The sequence below is a fragment of the Populus nigra genome, chromosome 12 (genome assembly GCF_951802175.1).
Source record: "Populus nigra chromosome 12, ddPopNigr1.1, whole genome shotgun sequence".
Lineage (NCBI taxonomy): Eukaryota > Viridiplantae > Streptophyta > Magnoliopsida > Malpighiales > Salicaceae > Populus > Populus nigra.
The window spans coordinates 13,558,353-13,578,568 of NC_084863.1; the positions used below are offsets into that span (position 1 = coordinate 13,558,353).

The 20,216-nt window shown below is 30.7% G+C and overlaps 3 protein-coding genes across 3 annotated transcripts; all 3 read right to left on the bottom strand.

Annotated features, from left to right (window-relative positions):
• Positions 1-3,586: 3,586 nt before the first annotated feature.
• On the bottom strand, positions 3,587-6,754 carry LOC133668988 (serine carboxypeptidase-like 3). The gene is made up of 14 exons (XM_062089005.1): positions 6,536-6,754; positions 6,263-6,408; positions 6,050-6,126; positions 5,829-5,951; positions 5,643-5,745; positions 5,481-5,518; positions 5,194-5,295; positions 5,032-5,118; positions 4,801-4,956; positions 4,438-4,509; positions 4,243-4,355; positions 4,041-4,154; positions 3,850-3,895; positions 3,587-3,737 (listed from the first exon to the last, which is right to left on the bottom strand). Exons 1-14 carry the CDS (start codon positions 6,658-6,660, stop codon positions 3,654-3,656), a joined length of 1,386 nt encoding a protein of 461 aa, XP_061944989.1. The 5' UTR covers positions 6,661-6,754; the 3' UTR covers positions 3,587-3,653.
• A 3,625-nt stretch (positions 6,755-10,379) lies between these two features.
• On the bottom strand, positions 10,380-11,529 carry LOC133668989 (endochitinase EP3-like). The gene is made up of 2 exons (XM_062089006.1): positions 11,043-11,529; positions 10,380-10,912 (listed from the first exon to the last, which is right to left on the bottom strand). The coding sequence occupies exons 1-2, from the start codon at positions 11,461-11,463 to the stop codon at positions 10,506-10,508; spliced, it is 828 nt and encodes a 275-aa protein (XP_061944990.1). The 5' UTR covers positions 11,464-11,529; the 3' UTR covers positions 10,380-10,505.
• A 6,842-nt stretch (positions 11,530-18,371) lies between these two features.
• Positions 18,372-19,568, bottom strand: LOC133669118 (endochitinase PR4-like). The gene is made up of 2 exons (XM_062089143.1): positions 19,004-19,568; positions 18,372-18,884 (listed from the first exon to the last, which is right to left on the bottom strand). Exons 1-2 carry the CDS (start codon positions 19,416-19,418, stop codon positions 18,478-18,480), a joined length of 822 nt encoding a protein of 273 aa, XP_061945127.1. The 5' UTR covers positions 19,419-19,568; the 3' UTR covers positions 18,372-18,477.
• Positions 19,569-20,216: the final 648 nt, after the last annotated feature.

Sequence of the window (20,216 nt, forward strand, 5' to 3'; positions counted from 1 at the left end):
TGTCGATGCTCTTAATACTTTTTTTTCATTTATAAAAATATTGTTCCAACCCACCAAGGGCCAATAGACTAGTCCTTTAAAGTTGCTTCCTTCACTCTCAATTTTAGTTTTAACTTTTTTAAATTTAAAATCAAGCCAGTTTGTTATTTTCTTAAGGTTTTGTCCATATTTTACATATAAAATAAATGTAATAGCTTAAATATTTTGAATAAAAATGGTTAAAATTATGAGTTAACTTATAAAATTATATGATTTTATGACTTAACATATAATTACTATGCAAAATCACTTTAAAAACTCGAAAACTGATAAAATCAATATGAAATTATTCTAACTTGGTAAAATCGACAAACTCGTAATTTTAATATTAGTTTTATGTTTTCATTGGAAATATAATACTTCCCTATTTCATTACAAAAATAAGTGTGTTTCACTTCTTCTAAGTTCTTAAATCTCTTTTTCTCCACCAAGTGTTTTGCTGTTCATCTCAACCCTTCTTCCACTTCGGCCAATTCAGAGTCCATACATCGTTGGGAGCCTGGAGTAATAGCTTTACGAGAATTTATGTGATTTTTTCTTTTTCCATCTCGTTTTTCTTCTTGATTTGCTATGTTATTTTCTTTTGTTAGTTTTCCAGTAACTCACTTCAATGTTATATCATTTTTGTTTTGAAAGTGTAAAGTCAATTACTAGTTTAATACTTTAGCTGTATGCTAGAAACTTAGATTGTCCTACCTCACATATACTTGTTTTGGAATGCTCTATTTCATATAACCTTGTTTGCTTGCTTGCAAATTTTGTCCTCACAATCTTGCTTGAATTAATTACAGTTAGGTTTTAATAATCTTGTTTGAATTGATTACAATGCTGATTTAAATTGATTCTTAAATTATTAAATACATGATATTTAAAAAAATTACATTCAGCAATAGGCTTGATGTGAGATGGCAACATGATATGGTTATGGATAGGAATTCAAGAAAAATCAAGTGCAAGTATTGTTAAATTTTTTTTCCAATAGAGGTTCTATTTCAAACATCATTTGACTTACACTTATAAGAATATTGAGTCATGCCAGTAAGAACTAGAAAATATAAAGAAGATGATTTTGGATTTTTAGGTGAAAGATCAAGAAGCAACTAAAAATAGAAGAAGCAAGACTCTTCAATATATTGGAAAAGATGATAAAGATGAAGGGAAAAAAAAATAGCTCAAAAGACAAAGGAAGAAAAGCAGTTAGTAGGAGTGAAAATACACAAACTACCATCAATCAATTTCTAAAAAAGGATCCCAGAGAAAAAGCATATCAACAAATTATAAGTTTTTTCTACACTAGTGCTCATTTAACTATGTTAAAAACTCTAAGTTTATCAAGGCACTTGAATTGGTTGCATAGCATGGGTTAAATTTCTATCATCTATCTTACCATGATATTAAAAATAAGTATTTGAAGTAAGAAGTAGATCATACAATGAACTTGCTTGGAAAGTACAAGCTAGAATGGAAAAAAAATTAGTTGTTTAATGATGTCTAATGGTTGAAGAGATAAGAATAGATGTTTTATTTGCAACTTTTTGGTTAATAGTCCTAAAAGGATATATTTTTATCATTGGTGAATACCTATAATATATCCAAGAATTCTAATAAGGTATTTGAGATGTTGGATATTATTGTGGAGAGGATTGGAGAGGAAAGTGTTGTGCAAGTAATTACCAATAATACTGCAAATTATAAGGTAACAAGACAATTATTGATGAGAAAGAGAAAAAGGTTGTTTTGTATATCATGTGTTGTTCATTGAATCAACTTGATATTGAAAGATTTTGAGAAAAATCTTAAGGTCCATTAAGTAACTATTGATTCAAGGAGGAGGATTATCTCGTATATTTATTCAAGAACTATTTGTATTTCCATGCTAAGACAGTTTACAAAAGAAAATGATTTGATTAGGCTTGCTATCACTCAGTTTGCTACTACATACTTGACTCTAAGATGTTTGAATGATTATTAAATGCACTTAAACACTATGTTTACTTCTAAATAGTGGAGGTCAAGTAGGTTTTCAAGAATAGAAGAAAGGAAACGAATTCAAAATTGTGTTCTGGACATTAGATTTTGATATGTCATTATATATATATATATCAAGACAATATATTCTCTAGTTAAAGTTCTTTGATTAGTTGATTCAGATGAGAAACCAATTATGGATTTTATATATGAAGCAATGGATCAAGTAAAAAAAAATCATTAATTTTGGTTTTGTGAAAAAAAGATATTAAACTACTAATTATCTATATTGTTGATTGTTTATTTACTACTACAAGTTGATTCAATATATTTATTTCACTTTTATCTTAATTATGTTATAATTAGTTAACAAATGATAATGATTTCATAATTTATTATTAATATTCTGCTTATTATTTTGTAGTTATATACCTATATGGAATATTATTGATGTAAGATGAGAACTTCAACTCCATTATTATATAACTATATAGAATTTTATAGTTATATACTCCATATACCTTTATATGCAACAATTTATTATTTGAATTTTTACTATCATTATAATCCTAATAAGGTTAATGTCAATATTAAAACTAGATTATATTAATGTTTAGAAATGATGATGTCTAATACAAGTGAAATGTGTAAAATTAGCTCATAATTCAATCATTTAAGGATGCAGAAGGGCTATTTGATGTTGAGGTTGTGAAGACAACAAGAAATAAAAAAAAAACTCTAGCTAAATGGTGAGATTTTTATGGGAATGAATGTACGAAATTATAAAAGTTTGCAATCTGAATTCGAAGCCTAACTTGTAGTTCACCTGGACATGAACGCATTTGAAATGATGATTTTTTTTCTTATTTTATTATTTTTAATGTTTTTATATTTAATAAGATTTTTTAAGTTATAAATTTAAATTTTCTTACTTAGTTTCATACAAACGAAGAAATTATTTATACCTGAAAAAAATGAATAACATGTTTTATAATGTATGATATGAAATTGAATGACAAGCAAGTTGATGATTTTGGTGAAATTTTAAATGATTTTTTTTAATCTAATTAGATAGTTGAGAGAGAGAAGCATGCATGGTGGTTCATCAAACTCTACCGAGTGCACCATGCACTAATGAATTAGTTTTGCACAACTTACAATAGTTTTTTGCCTTCTGATTTTGCCTAGTTTTTACTCTATTCAAGAGCTCAGGTTATGATATTTCACATAGAGATTTTGAATCTCTTTATTCCATACATCTTTTAAAAGTGAAGTTATTAAAATCCAAGAAGATCATTTGCATCAAATGACGAGTACTTTAATTTTAAGGATAAAGTGTTTAATTCTTGGCAATAATATCTTTTTTTTTGTGCATATATCTTTAACAATTAATTAATTTATATATACATTAGTTTTAGTTTAAGGTTAATGAATGTCTTTATAAATGCATTCTAGGATCTTGTCTGATTCAAATATAACTATGATATTCTACTGTATCCTTAAGCTGGATACTAGAATTTTGTTTTAACTTTATTGTAAATTTAAATATTTTATTGTAATGTGTGCAATAACATGCAAATTTAAACTAAAAAATTATTATTTATAAGATCACCATTCCCATGACAGCGATTTTGGTCACAGCATAGTTACAGAGGTTCTTGGTTTATCCACCTTTTAAACATGGCGAAGCATTCTGCGGGTCTGTCCGCTGGAGCAGTGTGCCCTCCGTCCTACAAATTAGCCAAAAATATATAAATAAATGAAATACAGAGAAGTTTGCAAGAGATTAATACTATAAGAATTCTCTGTGCAGCAGAAATGGAGAATTTCCAAATCCCTTACCCTCACAGTTGCAAATGTCAATTGACTGGAGTAGGTCCTCGTGTATCTGCAGGCACATGCTCAAGTCAAACATCTAAATCAATCTTTTTTATTCATTTAATATGCTCTTTCAACAGGCAAATCAAGAGCTAGAGAAGAGTTACAGAATACCAGCAAATTGATCAAAAGTAATATTCATTCGAAGAACATACCCTGCAACTTGACCTTGAAAGTGCCATGGATGCCAGTCATTTACAATAGAGTAATTTAAAGATCTTATCCATGCTTGAGTTCCCAAGAATGGTGCCTCCATGTCATGATCGCCACTGCTCAGCACAAGGAGAGACGATATCAACCAAAGGATTAAGGGAAAAAGCTATAATTAATTAACATGTGAGATCTGAAGAAAAAAACCTGTAGATTAATCTGCGGTAACCTTTTATGCCAAGGTCTATATGATACTTAATGCAGCTGTTAATTTCATAAGTATAATTATAATTGCATCGTTTCCACTCCCCTATACTTCCCTGCATCAAAACAGGGTTGCATTATTCTCTTAAAGATTTCTTGCTACTGAAAATTCTTGCTACTCTCCTCTCAATCCCATACCTCTCGCACATGGAGTGCTTTGCGGACTTTATCGTCATTGGCCCAGTATGAACCAAGAAGAAATCCATAATTCTGTAGGCATGAAGGACAATTCTCAAAATAAGGAAAGGACCAAGAAACAAACTTGCATAAATTCATAAAAAGAATGCTGTGCTAATTATCTCTTTCCTAGATGTTCTTCTGTCAACTTTGTATTTCATAATCTTGTGATGTTGTGACAAAACTGGCTACATGAGTGGAGCTTTAAAGATGATTCTGTCCTGTCTTAACAATTTCCTTCTTTGTTTTGCTGTCTTCAGCTTCTGCCTGCAGCAGTATGTATGCATGCATATTGCATATCAGAGGAAGAGGAAGGGGAATTACCCAACATCCGATGGTAGGAAGATCAGGTTTGAAATGGAGGAATTCTTGAGGGTTCTCACGGAGATATCTTCTTTTGCCCAACGTCTCTATCGGACGTGGGGCATCACTAGGACACTTGCGTAACAAAATATGCGACTCCTCAATTTCTGAAATGCACTGAAAAAGCAAATGGCTGTATCTGCATTAACAATGAGTTCCGAGGAAAAGCATCGAAGGGGATTCACACAATACCTCATCACGAGCCTCTAGGTTTTTCAAACACTCTGAATTTTTCGGGTCGATCGTTTGATATTCTCCACCGCAACTTTTCTTCAATGACTGAAGCAATTTGTGGCATTAGTTAGACATAGCTCTGAGCTAGTAAGACAGACATTACAATACCAAGTGGATCACCTCATAGAGTTCATCAGAAATAAGTCCCATTCCATGAGAAAATGGAATCCTTGAGTTCAAATCAAAAGTAGGATCAGTAAAAGGGTTCCCAAGTGTGTATCCCTGCAACCATACAGATTAAAACACCACTTCCATCAGCAAATCTTAGATGCAAGCATGAAAGTAAATTCTTGTTTTCTTTCTGTTTTTCTTTTCTTCAAGTTTTTTAATACATATAGTCCAGTTATTTTTCCACAAATAGGCATTTTTTTAATAAGAAAGAAAATAATGGAATATATAATATGAACCTTGAGATTTATTAGTGGTTTGATACCATCATTGTTCCCTGCAACCATTGAACAGCTTGCTTCAAGATAATCTCGAATGAGATTAAAGAAAAACTGGCAATTATAAAAAATGCAAACAGACCCTGTCATTTCGATACCATAATGGCCAATTTGGTATCATACCATTGGAAATCCTTTGAACAACAGCTGGAACGATGATGCCTGAGTAGGAGTCACCAGAAATGTAAACTGGATTTGAGAGGAATTCTTGGTGATCCATTAGCCACTATATAATGCAATCAAGAAAAAACAATAAAAATAAATCCACATTCTGCCTATCAACTGCAAAACGGAACAGAAAGTTTTCACCTTTCGAAGAAATTGCTCAGCTTGCGAAACTTGTTTGAAGTCGCTTCTCTGAAGAGCAAGTGGGGTTCTTGCATAGGAGAATCCAGTGCTAACAGGCAAATCTAAGAATATTATACTGGAGACCTGAAAATTAATCAACAGCGCAGCCATCTATAAGAATGCTGTACAGAAATGCACTTTCAAACCTAGCAATCCCAGCTTGATACAAAAGGTTATCTCACCTGTGTCCATGAGTATGGATTGAAAACCAATGTAGGTAAGCTCCCATTGTATTCCTTTTCCTCAAATCTTATTGGACCTACGCACATAAAACATAAGAAATTCATGAAATTTCAATGGCTCTGGATAAACTCAATATATATAGTTATAGTGACTGTCCATTTCAATTTCAGTATTATATCTGTAATTGAGTGAGCTGCTGTCGCTTCTCTTACCGATTTCAAAAGCAAGACCAGAGAACGCAGAGCAGCCAGGGCCACCAGTTAGCCAAAGCAAGAGAGGGTCGTCTTTCGGATTCCTGTGGGACTTGATGAAGTAGTAGAAGAGCTGCACATCCTCCGCTTCATCCACTCCAACATACCTGATAACTCCACAAGTACACCCACCATTGCATGCATGCAATTTAGATCAAGATTTACGTGTATCTTAGGCATGCGTGTGCCGTAATAAAATCAGTAAACCAGTGAAAGTGAAGGTCTGAAACTCACCCTGTTTCAAGGTGGAAGGGAAGGGGCCCCTGAAACCCAGGAAGAAACTTAACAATGGAGTGGGCGGAAGCAAGCTGTAACCAAACCTGCAATAACAAAAGAAAAGGAAGGCATCGTCTGGCCATTGCTTTTGATGTCGACGTTGTGGTATATTAGCCACCAACTATTCTATCTTGTAGCTTTTACAAGTTATAATGATCTTGTTTTATGATTTTCTTCTTCTTCTTCCTTTATATATAGTAGTTGTTGACTAGACAAATATTATTCATCTATTCAATTCTTTTGGGGCATAGGGCAGCTGAAAAATAGAAATTTATTAACTAATAAATATGTGAGAATTTTCTTGCCCCGTGATTAAATTAGTAATTAATTAATAAATATTAAAATCAGATATTTTTATTAATTTTTTTGTATTTTTCATTTTATTTTCTCTTTCTTTTCTTTATTTCTGTTTTTTTTTTTAAATGGATCCAAAAAATTAATTAATAAGATGCCATTACTATACATAAACTATAAAATTCTCAAAAGCAAGATATATAGATTAAGCAACTATTTTGGATAATTTACTTAAAACATATCTAATCTTTGAATTAAAAAGCGGAAATAAATCCAACACCTATCTTTTAATTTAGAAAGGAAATAAACTCATCATCCAATTTGCTTTGCATTAATTACTTTGTTTGTCAATTTGATTTTTAAATTATTTCTCATCTAAAAAAACATAAAATTAATATTTTTTTAAATGATTTTGATATGATGATATAAAAAATTTAAAAACTCGCAGGATTATCCTAGTCCATTTCATTTCATTCAGGAAATTAACCCATATAATCTCCAAAGTTCTATTAATTTTCTATAATTAAGACACACAATTTCCTTTAAAATGTAGAACCAAGATCTATTTGCAAGTTTTTAGTAGTGAAGTACTGTACTTGCTAGGTCAATGCACACAAATCTTGACGTATGATGATCATGATTCATGAACAATGCAAGCCTACTATAGGTAATTAACCAATTCTCATGATAGAGAAAATAGTTTACTTTTTTTATATAAAAAAGAAAAAGAAAAAAAGAAAATAGTTTACATGCCAAAAAAGGTTGCAAGAAAGTCTCACGAAGACACATCTGGTTTCAATGAAACGGTTGCTGTCGGATTTGATCTCTATATATAGACGACACATATTATAATCCTGCTATATTCGATAATTTGCTTCCATTATTTTTCTTATAAAGCTGATAAATTCTAGATTTTGATAAATATATGGACCTGTTCTTAGAATTAGGGTTATTAGCATAAATGTATTATTTTATAATAGAAAATATACTAAGATATTATAATTACTCAATCCTTCTTTTTGTTAAAAAAAATAAATCTATAACAATATACATGATTAATTACTTAATGGCATTATAATTATAGTATGTGCGTGCAGTCGTAAAATCAGCAAACCAATAGCACTGAAGGTCTGAAGCTCACCCTGCTTCAAGGTGGAAGGGAACGGGCCTGAAACCCAGGAAGAAACTTAATAAACAAAAGGAGTATGGGCTCAGGCGTGGTATCCGAGCCCACCTCCAGTGGATATGGGCTCGAGCAACATCTTGAGCCCATGCATTCACTATGGGTGTATACTAATGCATTGGCGCGTACACTGGGCAGGGGGCATGGCATGCCCAACTCAACTGGTGCTAGGCGTGATGCCCACCTGGTGCTAGGTTTAACCCAATCACCTAAAGTGCTAAGCGCAAGCCTAAAAACTTGGTTGGACGTGCTGCCAGCATGCAAGGTGCTTGGGGGCACCCCCAAGCCTAACATGCCTGGTGAAAGCAGCACGTTTGATCCTTTTTTCACCTCTACTAGGGTTCAAACACCTTGTTTGAGTCCAATACTTGCTATAGATACATATTATTTTAAATAAAATATAACTCAAAATATTACAATGATAAAATTATATTTTAGCCCCTCATCTCCATAAAAAATACAAGATTCATAGGTTACAAATATATCATGAATCTTTCAAACACTAAATTCACAATCTCTTTATTCTTAATATTTTCAACATATATATTTTCAGAGTATTTTATAAATAACATCTACCTTGATTTACTAGACACCACTTATTACTACCACAGTTACTAGTCACCTTGACTTATCAGATACCACCAACTATTACCAATCATTTATATTTTTAAGTTACCAGACATCTTATTAAAAAAATAAATTAGATTACCTGGACTGAGAAATTAAGACTTATCAAACACCTTGACATCAACTTACACCTTGATATCAACTTTATTTTTAAACATTTTAGATTTTTGGACACATAACATTGATGTAATTAAAACTTTGCATAGAGAAACTAGCTCAAATCTCACGGAGTAAAATGAAATTAGTCCTTGAAATAATTTTACTAAAACAAAATCACATGAAAATTCATAATTAAATTACACAATTAAGATAAATATTTGGTGTATTACATAATTACCTCTCATTCTTCATGCCAGTGATGGTATTTTAGACTTGTCCGATATTTTATTGATTTAATGGTAATCTTACGAAAGCAACAAGCTATTGAGGGGGTGTTCAGCATTGAGATTGAATTGTTTTTTTATTAAAATTAAAATTTATTTTGCTTTAAACTTCTTTTAGTATTTTTAAATCATTTTAATATATTGATATCAAAAATAAATTAAAAAAACCAAAAAAAACATTACTTTAATATATTTCTAAATAAAAAATAATTTAAAAAATAACTTCTATGATATTCTCATATATTTTTTAGAATAATTCGGTAGTAGTTGTGTACTTCCAGTTGCATTAAGTGGCAATTAAAACATTATACATTACATTAAAAGATTTGGAGAAAAGGAACCTGGATCCGCAATGTTCTTGTTTTTTTCACTCTGGGACCTTTTTATTCAATTACATATTTTTTTTTATCAAATTAATATCTGATTTCTCATGATTTTTTATAAGAAAGAACAATTAAAAGATATAGAACCATGCAAAAAATATCTAAAATTTACATAACAAAGGTTTTTTTTTGTTCCATTGGCATGAGCCAGTCACTTTGGCTTGGTCTCTTGCAATCCCTAAACATGCTTTGCTTCTCTTTTTATTTTATTTTTTTGTATTTTTCTTTTAAGTTTTTAAGTCAAACCATTTTATTTATTTATTTATTTATTTATTTTTGTTTTATTTTTTTAATTTAAATTTTGTTTAGGACCCTCCCTTATATTTTTTATATTGTTAATTATTTAAATAAATAAAAAATAAAATTTAAAAAACAAGGTTATTAAACTCAATGAAATTTATGAGCTAAGTCTCGAGTTGAATTCTTAGTTTATTATACGGAGAGTTTAATGTTAATTACTTCAACTATTTTCCAGTGGTAGAATTATACTTCGATGCAGCAATTTGTTATAATTAAGACAAAATGATAATAGAAATTGAAATGTAAGAAATTTATGAAGCGATGTTAGAAATAAAAGTTTTCTTGGAATATCTATTTATCATGTGTACGTGGATTAACTCTAATTTCCTTGTATATCTTCACATGATAGGAATATTTTTTTTTAATATAAATGACAAAATGATGTAGGATTTAATTAATGTTCGGTTTATTTCAATCATTTCATTTGTGTTAGACTTTATTTTTAATTTTTAAGTCAATTTTCTTATAAATGTTTCGTGTATATATTTTTTTCCATATATATGTGTGGCTTGGAACCGAGCATCAAGATGCTCGGTGCCGGAAAGTTTCACACTAGTAATAAAATCGGAAAGGTATTGGCAACTTTCCAGTACATTTCCTCTTAAAAGCCAAGAAAACGAGCACGCCAAAAGTTATACATGAAAAAAGATTAATAGATATTTTATAAATGGAACAAGAAAAGCGTAGCTTCTTATGTTCTATACATGTTCTTGTTGTTTATTATTTGAAAAAAAAAAAAAGAAAACTGGGATTTTCTCCTAACAAGTAAGGTTATCTCCAGGAGCCACACCCAGTTGATTACAGTAATCGGTATAATACCCTATACGAGCTTGAACAGTAGCAGGATTTGCTCCGTCACATTCAAGGGCGCCATTAATGGCTCTAATCGTCGCCCCAAACCCTTGGCTAATTACAGGTTGGACAGAGTTAGTCCAATACCACAGAGCTGTCTTGAATGAAATTACAGGGTCATTGGCCACAGTTTCAGGAGAGTTTAATCCATCAAAACCGATGCTTTCTCCGGCAGGTCCATAATTGAAATTCCATGATAGTTGGATTGGTCCTCGGCCGTAGTAACCTTTATCAGGATTGCATGGATATTGCGTATTGCCCTCGTCGCAGTAGTCCCTTGATGGTCCATTGATCTCTTCTATGTAGCAAAAATCTGCATGGATATTTTGTTTATCAGTTACCAGTTGTATCTGATTCAAGAACTGTTTCCTTTGCTACACATTTTGTTATATATAAAAAGTCAAAGATAGCTTGGAAGATGGATGATGAGAAATTAATCTTACGTCCAGTTTCATGGGTGACATGGGCGAAGAAAGCTGCGATCTCACGCCTGGAATCGTCAACCGAACCAATCCTACCAAACCGAGAGTATGAATTGAGAGCCTCAAGAAACGCGTCTCGTGAATAGAAGTTCTTCCCAGCACAGCTTGAATCAGCTTGATCAAGGATCCCACCGAAAAACTCTGGGGTCACGATATCAGGCACTGAAACATCGTTGGTGGGGGCTGCCGGGAAACACTGACCCTCTTGACACCCGGTGCCGCAATAGTCATTGCCGGTGCCACAGTAACCCCATCGGCTGCAACATTCGTCTGCAGCACAGCCACAATTTTGAGCTACAACATGGCTCGGCACAGCTGATCCTGCAATTAGAATTCCTAGCAAGACAATGACTAACTGGCTTTTCCTTGTAGAGGATGCCATTTCAGATGAAAGAAAGTATTGTGTGGTGCATGTAAAGCTCAGAACTTGATATTTATAGCTGTACAATTAAGGTGTGTCAACTGCTATGAAAATTCAATTTGAACACGCAGTGCTTTATCTAGAAGATGAATCCAGGCGCGTATAGTGGTTGACTTTGGACGGCATTGAAAAGTCTGCTTAATTAATGTTAGGGTAACCCTCCTTGCATGGTGGTAACAATCTCAGTAAAAATTTACATGATTATCATGATAAAAAGAATTAAAAGAATATCCAATCATGATAAATTTCCATATAATACATAAATTTCTGGCGAACTTAACAGCATGGCAAAGAAAAAGCTTTTGAGTTTTGAAATTGCCCTGTCTTCTTGAAAAAAATTTGCTGCTGCAAATTTTAGATCTAGTGTTAAAGAAAATTAATGGGCTTCCACGTTCCGTGTTCTTTATTGGTTCGACTAAAAAGTATTGGTGAGCAGTGAGAATTCCACTACCACCGAGAAGATGATATGGACATTGGACAAGCATTGCAGCTCGTGTAATTAATTATGTCAAATAATGTTAAATCTTCCTTTCACAAAATAATATAAATTATATTATGTGATTTAATTTAATAATTTAAATTTTTAAATAAAATAATTTTTTAATATAATATTAAAATTTTATTAATTAAACAATTATGAGTTTAAATCTTATCATCTCCACTCTATCTTCTCATTAAAATTAATTAATAATACAAGACAGTGTCAATCTATACAAGTTTCAAATTTAAAGAGCTTTTACTTGAGAAAATTTGTAAGAGAATAATATAAAATATTAATAAAGAGAAATTATCATCTAAGTAAATTTGATAATACATCTTAAGGACATAACATTTTTTTTTCAAAGATAAAGATCATATTAAATAGAAATTAGTTAGTATCAATATGAACAAAAAAAAAACTATTGTGTTTAAAGAATAAATACTTATATTTACTTCTGAAAAAAAAAGAATTGACAAAAATAAAAGAGTGAAACAAGAGAGAAATAAAAAAATATATATTTCTTAATTTAATTGAAAATATTCTTATATATTTTTGATAGTTTTTGGATTTATTTTTTATATATATAGAAAATAAGAATTCATATTTATCTTACTCTTAAAATTATAAAATTTTCATCCAATAAAAACTTAAATATTAAATGTATGTTTGAAAGAGTGGTTGTGGTTATTTTTCATATTAAAATAATATTTATTTTATTTTTAAAAAATAATTTTTTACATCAACATATTAAAATGATCTAAAAATAAAAAAAAATATTAATTTAAAAAAAGAATATAAAATATAAAAAATTTTAAAATACTTTTAAAATATAAATATAAACGGGAAGTAAATGTAAAATGTCTTGAAGTCAATCAATCAATTAAAATTAAATGTGTTGAAAACTCTAGGTACGTAGACTTTCCCACCTTCAAATTTGACTGTAACGTCGAGTTGACGCCGCTTCTTCCAATTAATTAATTAATACCTCCCTTTTGACTTTTCAATACGAATTATTTTCAACTCAAAGAAAAACAAATATCTAGAACTTTCAATTACTACTTAAGTTTTTTGCTTTTCTGTTTTTTAAAATGTTTTTTAATTATTTTTTTATTTTTTTTAAATAATTTTAATGTGTTGGTTTGTTAAAAATAAAAAAATATTATTTTAATTAAATTTTTAATTAAAAAATACTACCAAACATATATATAAAAGAAAAAAAAAAGGTTATCACGTCACGTACACATCTTGAATTAAGAGGAATCTTTTTCTTTTTCTTTTTTTTACAATTGCAAGATATTATTTGTTTTAGTCAGATTCTTATGAGCGAGAATTTCTGTTAGGCTCAATATTTCGAGACATTTATTCTGAGCTTCATAATTTTGGATGCATGAAGCAATAACATCCATCCAGTCTGCCAACGAGCAGTAGATCAACGGATAGATCGTTATCCACATCTCCTACACGCATCGCGTTCATCCCCTTTTTTTTTTTTTTTTCTAATATGCATGCGTAGTTTATATATCTATGCATATTTTATGTATTAAAATTATGATGTTGATTTAAATAAGATTTGATTAAGAAAAAATAAATGAACATTAAATTTAGGGTCTAATGTGCATATTTACGCACTAAAACAATATTAATCTGAAACCAAAATGATAAAAATATTAATGAACATCAACAGAAGTCTTGATTGATAATTTTTTTAAAATTCTTGGGATTTAATTGATAAAATTTATATATTTGGGACTGAATTGAGGGTTTTCCCTTGAGGATCTATAATATAAAATTGATGATTATTAAATAGATAAATAAATAAATATGCATATACAGAGTGATTTCAATTTCAAATTGCAACTATATTGGCTTGGGAGGACGACCATCTTCGGGCAAGAATGAATTCACTTGATTAAAGATGAAATACACGGTGTAAATCCATGGGGTAGAAGGAAGTTTTTCTAAGCGTGTTTGGTTGCTTGTTAAAGTGTTTTTTACTTAAAAATATATTAAAATAATATTTTTTTTATTTTAAAAAAATTATTTTAATATTAATATATTAAAATAATCTAAAAATATCAAAAAATATTAATTTAAAATAAAAAAAAATTAAAATTAAAATTTGAGGGAAGGCTATTTATAGAGGCAGAAAATGCTCGAGCTAGGTCTACATCTTCTAGTGTTAAGTATCTTGGCCTGCCTATATTTCCATAATATTTTAATGATAAAGGACTTGTCCAATGATCATCTGCCTACTCCTGGGTAGACTTTCATGGGAAAAATAATTTGAAATAAAAAAAAAATTTAATTTTTTTTAAAATACAAAAATAAATAAAATATTATGAATGCGTCCACTGATCCTTTACCTAAACTGAGACCAACATTCCCGTTAATCACTGTTCCAACCTTCCCATTAGAAAAATAAAATAAACTAAGATTTAATTAACCATAGAGTTCGAGAAGAATTGACCACTTCATTCAACACTAACTTTTAAATATTTTGGATAACTTTTAAAATAAACTATTAAAAAATATTGATTTAATATTTTCTAAAACCAAATAAACTTTTAAAACTCTCAAACTATGTATGGAACATATAACCTATGCTTTTTTTTTCTCTCCTTGAGTTTAATATATATATATATATATTGTTCTCTAGTATCCTTTCCCTTGACCCAACAATCAATTGACTGACCATTTCAACATGGCATGTTGTCAAATCATTAGATAAGTGTAATATATATATATATATAAATTAGTCTAAATGGTATTAATTAGATAGCAATTAATACGTTTCACTCCTCGATATAATACATAACTGAAAGTCTCATTCAATTTTTCTTAACAATAGATTTATATTTAAAAGCATTCTAATTAAGCTTTTAAATTAATTCTCAAAAAAAGTTAAAAGCTTTTAAATTTCGCCTAATAGTTTTTATCTTGCTTTAGGCGAAAAACATCCAAATAAAGCCAAAAACACCTCTCTAATTTCCCAAACCAATTCCATTAATCTTTTATATTCTTGGATACTCGAAAACCATATATATAACCATATATATATATATATATATATATATATATATATATATATATATATATAGTAAAAAAAAAAAAAACCCTAGGTTACCCCTAGCTAGCGACGCCAAATATGTGCCTGCGGAACAGCTTAAGGCTTTCTAGCATTACTTCCAATTGCATGCACCATCAATGTCTATAATGGTTGCGAGTAAACTATTTGAATATTTGTAAAAATTGATCCAAAATTAACCAAACTGGAGTGCTTTTGAAATATTCTTGATAATTTTAGTTATAAAAATTAAAAAAAAAAACAATCGGTTTCATTGAATTTAAGTTTCAGATTTTATTAAATAAAAAAAAACTAATCGAAAACAAATAAAAATAAACCTAACCAAATCAAACTAAAAATACTTATTAAATCAAAAAGCAATACCTCAACTTAAAACTCTTTAATCCAAATTTACTTTCTCAATTTAAAATTAAACTGAATTAATTTAGCTTTTTTATATAAAATTTTAATTAAAAAATTGATTGAATTAAACTTCTTGATCATGATTAACCCAGCCTCAAATCCTTGAACTAGTAAAATAGGATAAACATTGTTTATGTTGACAAATCAATTCAATTTAAATATTTTAAGTGAGATTTCAAGATATAATTTATATTATTTTTTAATATATTTTTTTAAATGAAAACTTTTTAGGTTTAAGGCTTGTATAGACCCACATTATCTTATGCTTAATTTTTATCAAATAAATAAAAAAAGTAAAATCAAAATTCATGATTACTTAATCGTCAAGATTCTAATATTATATCAAAAAACTAATTTAATTCAAAAAAAACTTTTGAATAAAATTCTAAAACATAATTTATATTATTTTTTAAAATCATCTAACAAAAAATTATCTCAGACGATACAATGAGGTCTGCTGCTGCAATTTCATGAGATTTTAACCGGTGGTAGTTGATGCTTTTTTCCGGCGGCGCCATAATTATAATTTTAAGTTAGTTGAGTCGGATCACAGCACGATCGTAATATTTCTTGTCTTGATCATCACATGGCAATTGGATGGTTTTTTTTTTTTTTTTATCGTGAGGTGTCTGGGTCAGCTTGCACGCACCACGACTATTCCCATGAGCATCCTGCAAGCTCAGTGAGCAGGTAAGGCATCGCGGGGGTGACAGACGTGTACATGGAGGATCGAACTCGGGACGGAAACAGAACAAGTCACACGATTAACCACTAAGCCAGACCCTCAAGTGCCAATTGGGTGGTTTTTTCATCAGAGTAGTTGTTGCTGCAGGCCTGATATTAATTTATCCCTTCCGTGCGTCAAAATTCTGCAAATTAAATTATTAACTTTTTTAACTTCCATGATTTAAAGAAATTCTCTTTCCAATTTGAAAATAATAAAATTCTCTCATTTAACCACGGTTGTATAACACCTGACCACAACGGGGCCTAAATTCATCATAGTTGAAGAAGAAAAAACTTGGACAAAATTTGGGCTGATTCACTGCCAAATTGATCCAAGTCTGACCTGATGAAAACCCAGCCCTCATAGATTTTTTTCTGAAAAAATTGATTAAAAAAATATTATTTTGAATTTTTTTTAAAAAAATATTATTGGGAGTCGATCCTCTTAATTCATTACCAAGGTCTTGTCTCGGGTCGGGTTTTACAACTATACTTTTAACATGATTATTTAAGCTCCATTAGAAATGGTTTTAAACCCAACCTAGAGCAAGGTCAGGGTCACGTAACAAGGAGGTCAAACTAAGTTGAACAAATAAAATTAAAGATAAAAACGATATCATTTAGACACTAAATTTTTTTTAAAAAAAATTAATAAGTTGAGCATCAAGTTTTGACTTGAGTTTCACCTCAGGTTCACTAGGAGCAAGTCAACCCAGGTTTTTAACAGACTCAGATCGGATCAACATCTTAACTAATTTTTTAATCAGTTTGGATCGGTTTAGGTTTTTGATCAACTGAATCCAAATTCGATCTACAGAACTGGTCAAACCACACCCCGGCCGAGTCAAATATGTTGTATCTTTTTCTTTTTTTTGAACGTTTATCTCTAGATAATTTTGCTCTCTTCTTGAGAGAAATCTACACAGGCGTTGACCTCGTTGCACAACTACTCTTATTAACGTGACTATAACATGAATCATAGGTGACGTCGACCCTTAACCACATTGCATTAACGTTCATTTCACATGCCTCATTTGTAACTTCCACCCTAATTAAACAGCTAATTACACAATTGCCAAAATTAATGAACAAAATACCTAGCCAGAATGCATCAAAGCAGCTGAGCGCTCTCACGTGAAAACTTAGAAAGTATGTTATTTTTATAAATATAAATATATTTTCCTTCATCAAAAAATCAAAATCAAAATTTATAATAGTCATCGTAATTAATATTTCGCAGTTATAATAATTTTATCATAAAATATCAATTTTATTCCATTCATGTTAAAGATTATCATGAAAAAGTTGTACTTGTTAAAAAATAAAAAGTTGTACTTGCAGGCTTACATGGTCGTTAACTTTAAAACCCGTGATATTAGTTGAGGTGCGCGCAAGCTGGCCCGGACACCCACGTTATAAAATTTAGTTTGACAATTTCATGTTTTTGAAGCTAGATATTTATTTCTTAATATTTAAATAAAAATTATGTTTTTTTTTAGTTAAAAATATTTGGATATATCAAGTTAACTGGGTTATATCGAGTCAATTTTCATATAATTTAATTTTTTTATTAGAAAAACATTAGCAATTTCTAGTTAGTTTTTTTTGTTTAAAAACAATTATTCAATTTGTAGCATAGCATGTGCCGATAATCTAGTTAATATTATAAAATTATTAGATTTATTAGGTCATTTATTAGTTTGTTAAGTCACCTATGTTAGAATATAAATATATTTTATAACATATAAAACATAAAAAAAAAAAAATTGATGAAGTGTATAGGTTTTTAATTTAGAGGTCCTAGATTCAAGCTTCACAAGTGACACTTACAGAAACAACACAAAAAAATTGGAAAGGTAACAACAAGCACAAGCAGTATAAAATTTTATTAATCATCTAGGTGGTGGTTCGATGGTAAGATCTTGGAATCAAGAGGTTTGTTTCCTCTGTGGTCTCAGATTTGAGCCATGTGGTTGCTCATATGATAGCCACTAGAAGCTTACATGGTTGTTAACTTCAAGGCCCGTGGGATTAGTCGAGGTACGCACAAGCTAACCCGTGGGAGTGAATGTTAATCTCTCTGTTTTTTTTGTTTTTAAAAAATTTAATAGTAATTTCATCAATACTCCAAAAAAAAAAGGTACAAAATATTGTAAATTAAAACTTGTTATTTGAAAGAGTAGTCCTTGCAACATCAAATTAAGCTCGGAGCTAGCCAAGTTGATTACTCCATGACAAGTACTGAGGTTATTTAGAATCACATTAATTGTTTAAGAATAACCTAACAGCTGAGGTTATTGCCAGGAGCAACACCAAGTTGATTGCAATAATCTCTATAATACCCTATACGAGTCTGTACGGTTCCAGGATTCCCTCCATTACACTCAAGAGCACCATTAATGGCTCGGATTGTTGCTCCAAAACCTTGGTTTAAGACAGGACGGACATTGTTCATCCAAAACCACAGGGCTGTCTTGAATGCCACGACGGGATCCTTTGCGACTATGTCAGGATTGTTCAGTCCATCAAAGTCGATGCTCTCTCCGGCTGGCCCGTAGTTGAAGTTCCATGATATTTGAAGTGGCCCACGGCCATGGTATTTCTTGCCGGGAACACATGGGTATTGTTTGTTCTTTCCATCGCAGTAGTCACGAGATGAACCATTTATTTCTTCTATATAGCAGAAGTCTGCAAGAATAACAAATTAATTATCATGCTAAAGAAGAAATGTTATGATATAACACTTACCATTCACATATGAAACATTGCAAGAGATGTAAATCAAATGGGGTGGAAAAGGAACTTACGTCCAGTCTCGTGTGTGACATGAGCGAAGAAAGCTGCAATCTCTGGCTTAGAAGCATCATCTGAACCAAGTTGACCGAATTGCGAATATGAATTGAGGGCATCAAGAAATGTATTTCTTGTATAGAAGTTTTTCCCAGCACAACCTGCACCAGCTTGACTGATTATGCCATTGAAGAAACTAGGTGTAACAATGTCAGCTACAGAAGCACCACCGCCACTCGGTGTGCTAGGTGAGGCAGAACAGGGCCCCTGTTTACATCCTTGGCCACAGTAGGCATTGCCAGTGCCACAGTAGCCATATTGGCTACAACAGAGGTTTGCTGCACAGCCACAACTTTGAGCCTCGACCCCTTTTTCGGGCACGGCTCCTGCAAGGATTATGGCTAAGATAATGGTCAGTAGATTACTTCTCATTTTGATATTGATATGCAAAGGAGAGAACAATATCGTTTGTGATGTGCAAATAAGGTCTGAGGGTTAATGGCTATTTATAGAGGCACAAAATGCATGAGATATCTGTATCTTTACGTGTTAAAGATCTAGGCCTGCCTAAACTTGCACAGTCTCGAGTAGTAATTAAAGATTGCAAAACATTTTGATTTGTTTTGGTTTTAGATTATTTTTTTATGTTTTTTTTATATATAATTTTTGTCAAAGAACTATTTCAATCCAATAGCTTAACTTTATGCTTAATTTTTATCAAATAAATAGGAATTGTGAGATTAAAACTCATGACCGCTTGGTCATCAAGGTTATGATACTATGTCAAAGAACCAACTCAATCTAAAAACTTAAGTTATTAAGTGAGGTCCCATGATATGATTTACATTATTTTCTAATCATTTTAATATACTAATATCTAAAATATATATTATTTTAAAACATATTCAAATGAAAAACATCCTTCCAAACATTTTCTTAGTCAATGATATTTGTTTTTTTAAAAAAAAAATATTTTAATTAGCCGAGACCAGACTATGATCATCTTGACTGAACATTTCAATGTAAAGACAGGTAGTGTTGTTGTGTCTGATAGGTAATTAATTGTTAAATCATACTATGAAGCAACTTATTTTGACTTGGTATCTTCTGTATTAGATGGATAAAATCCTTTCCTCCCCGCTAGAGCATGAGTGAATGACCTAGCTAGAGGAAAGCAAGGACGGCAACTCATTAGTTTGATAATTTCATGTTTTTGAAGCTAGATATTTA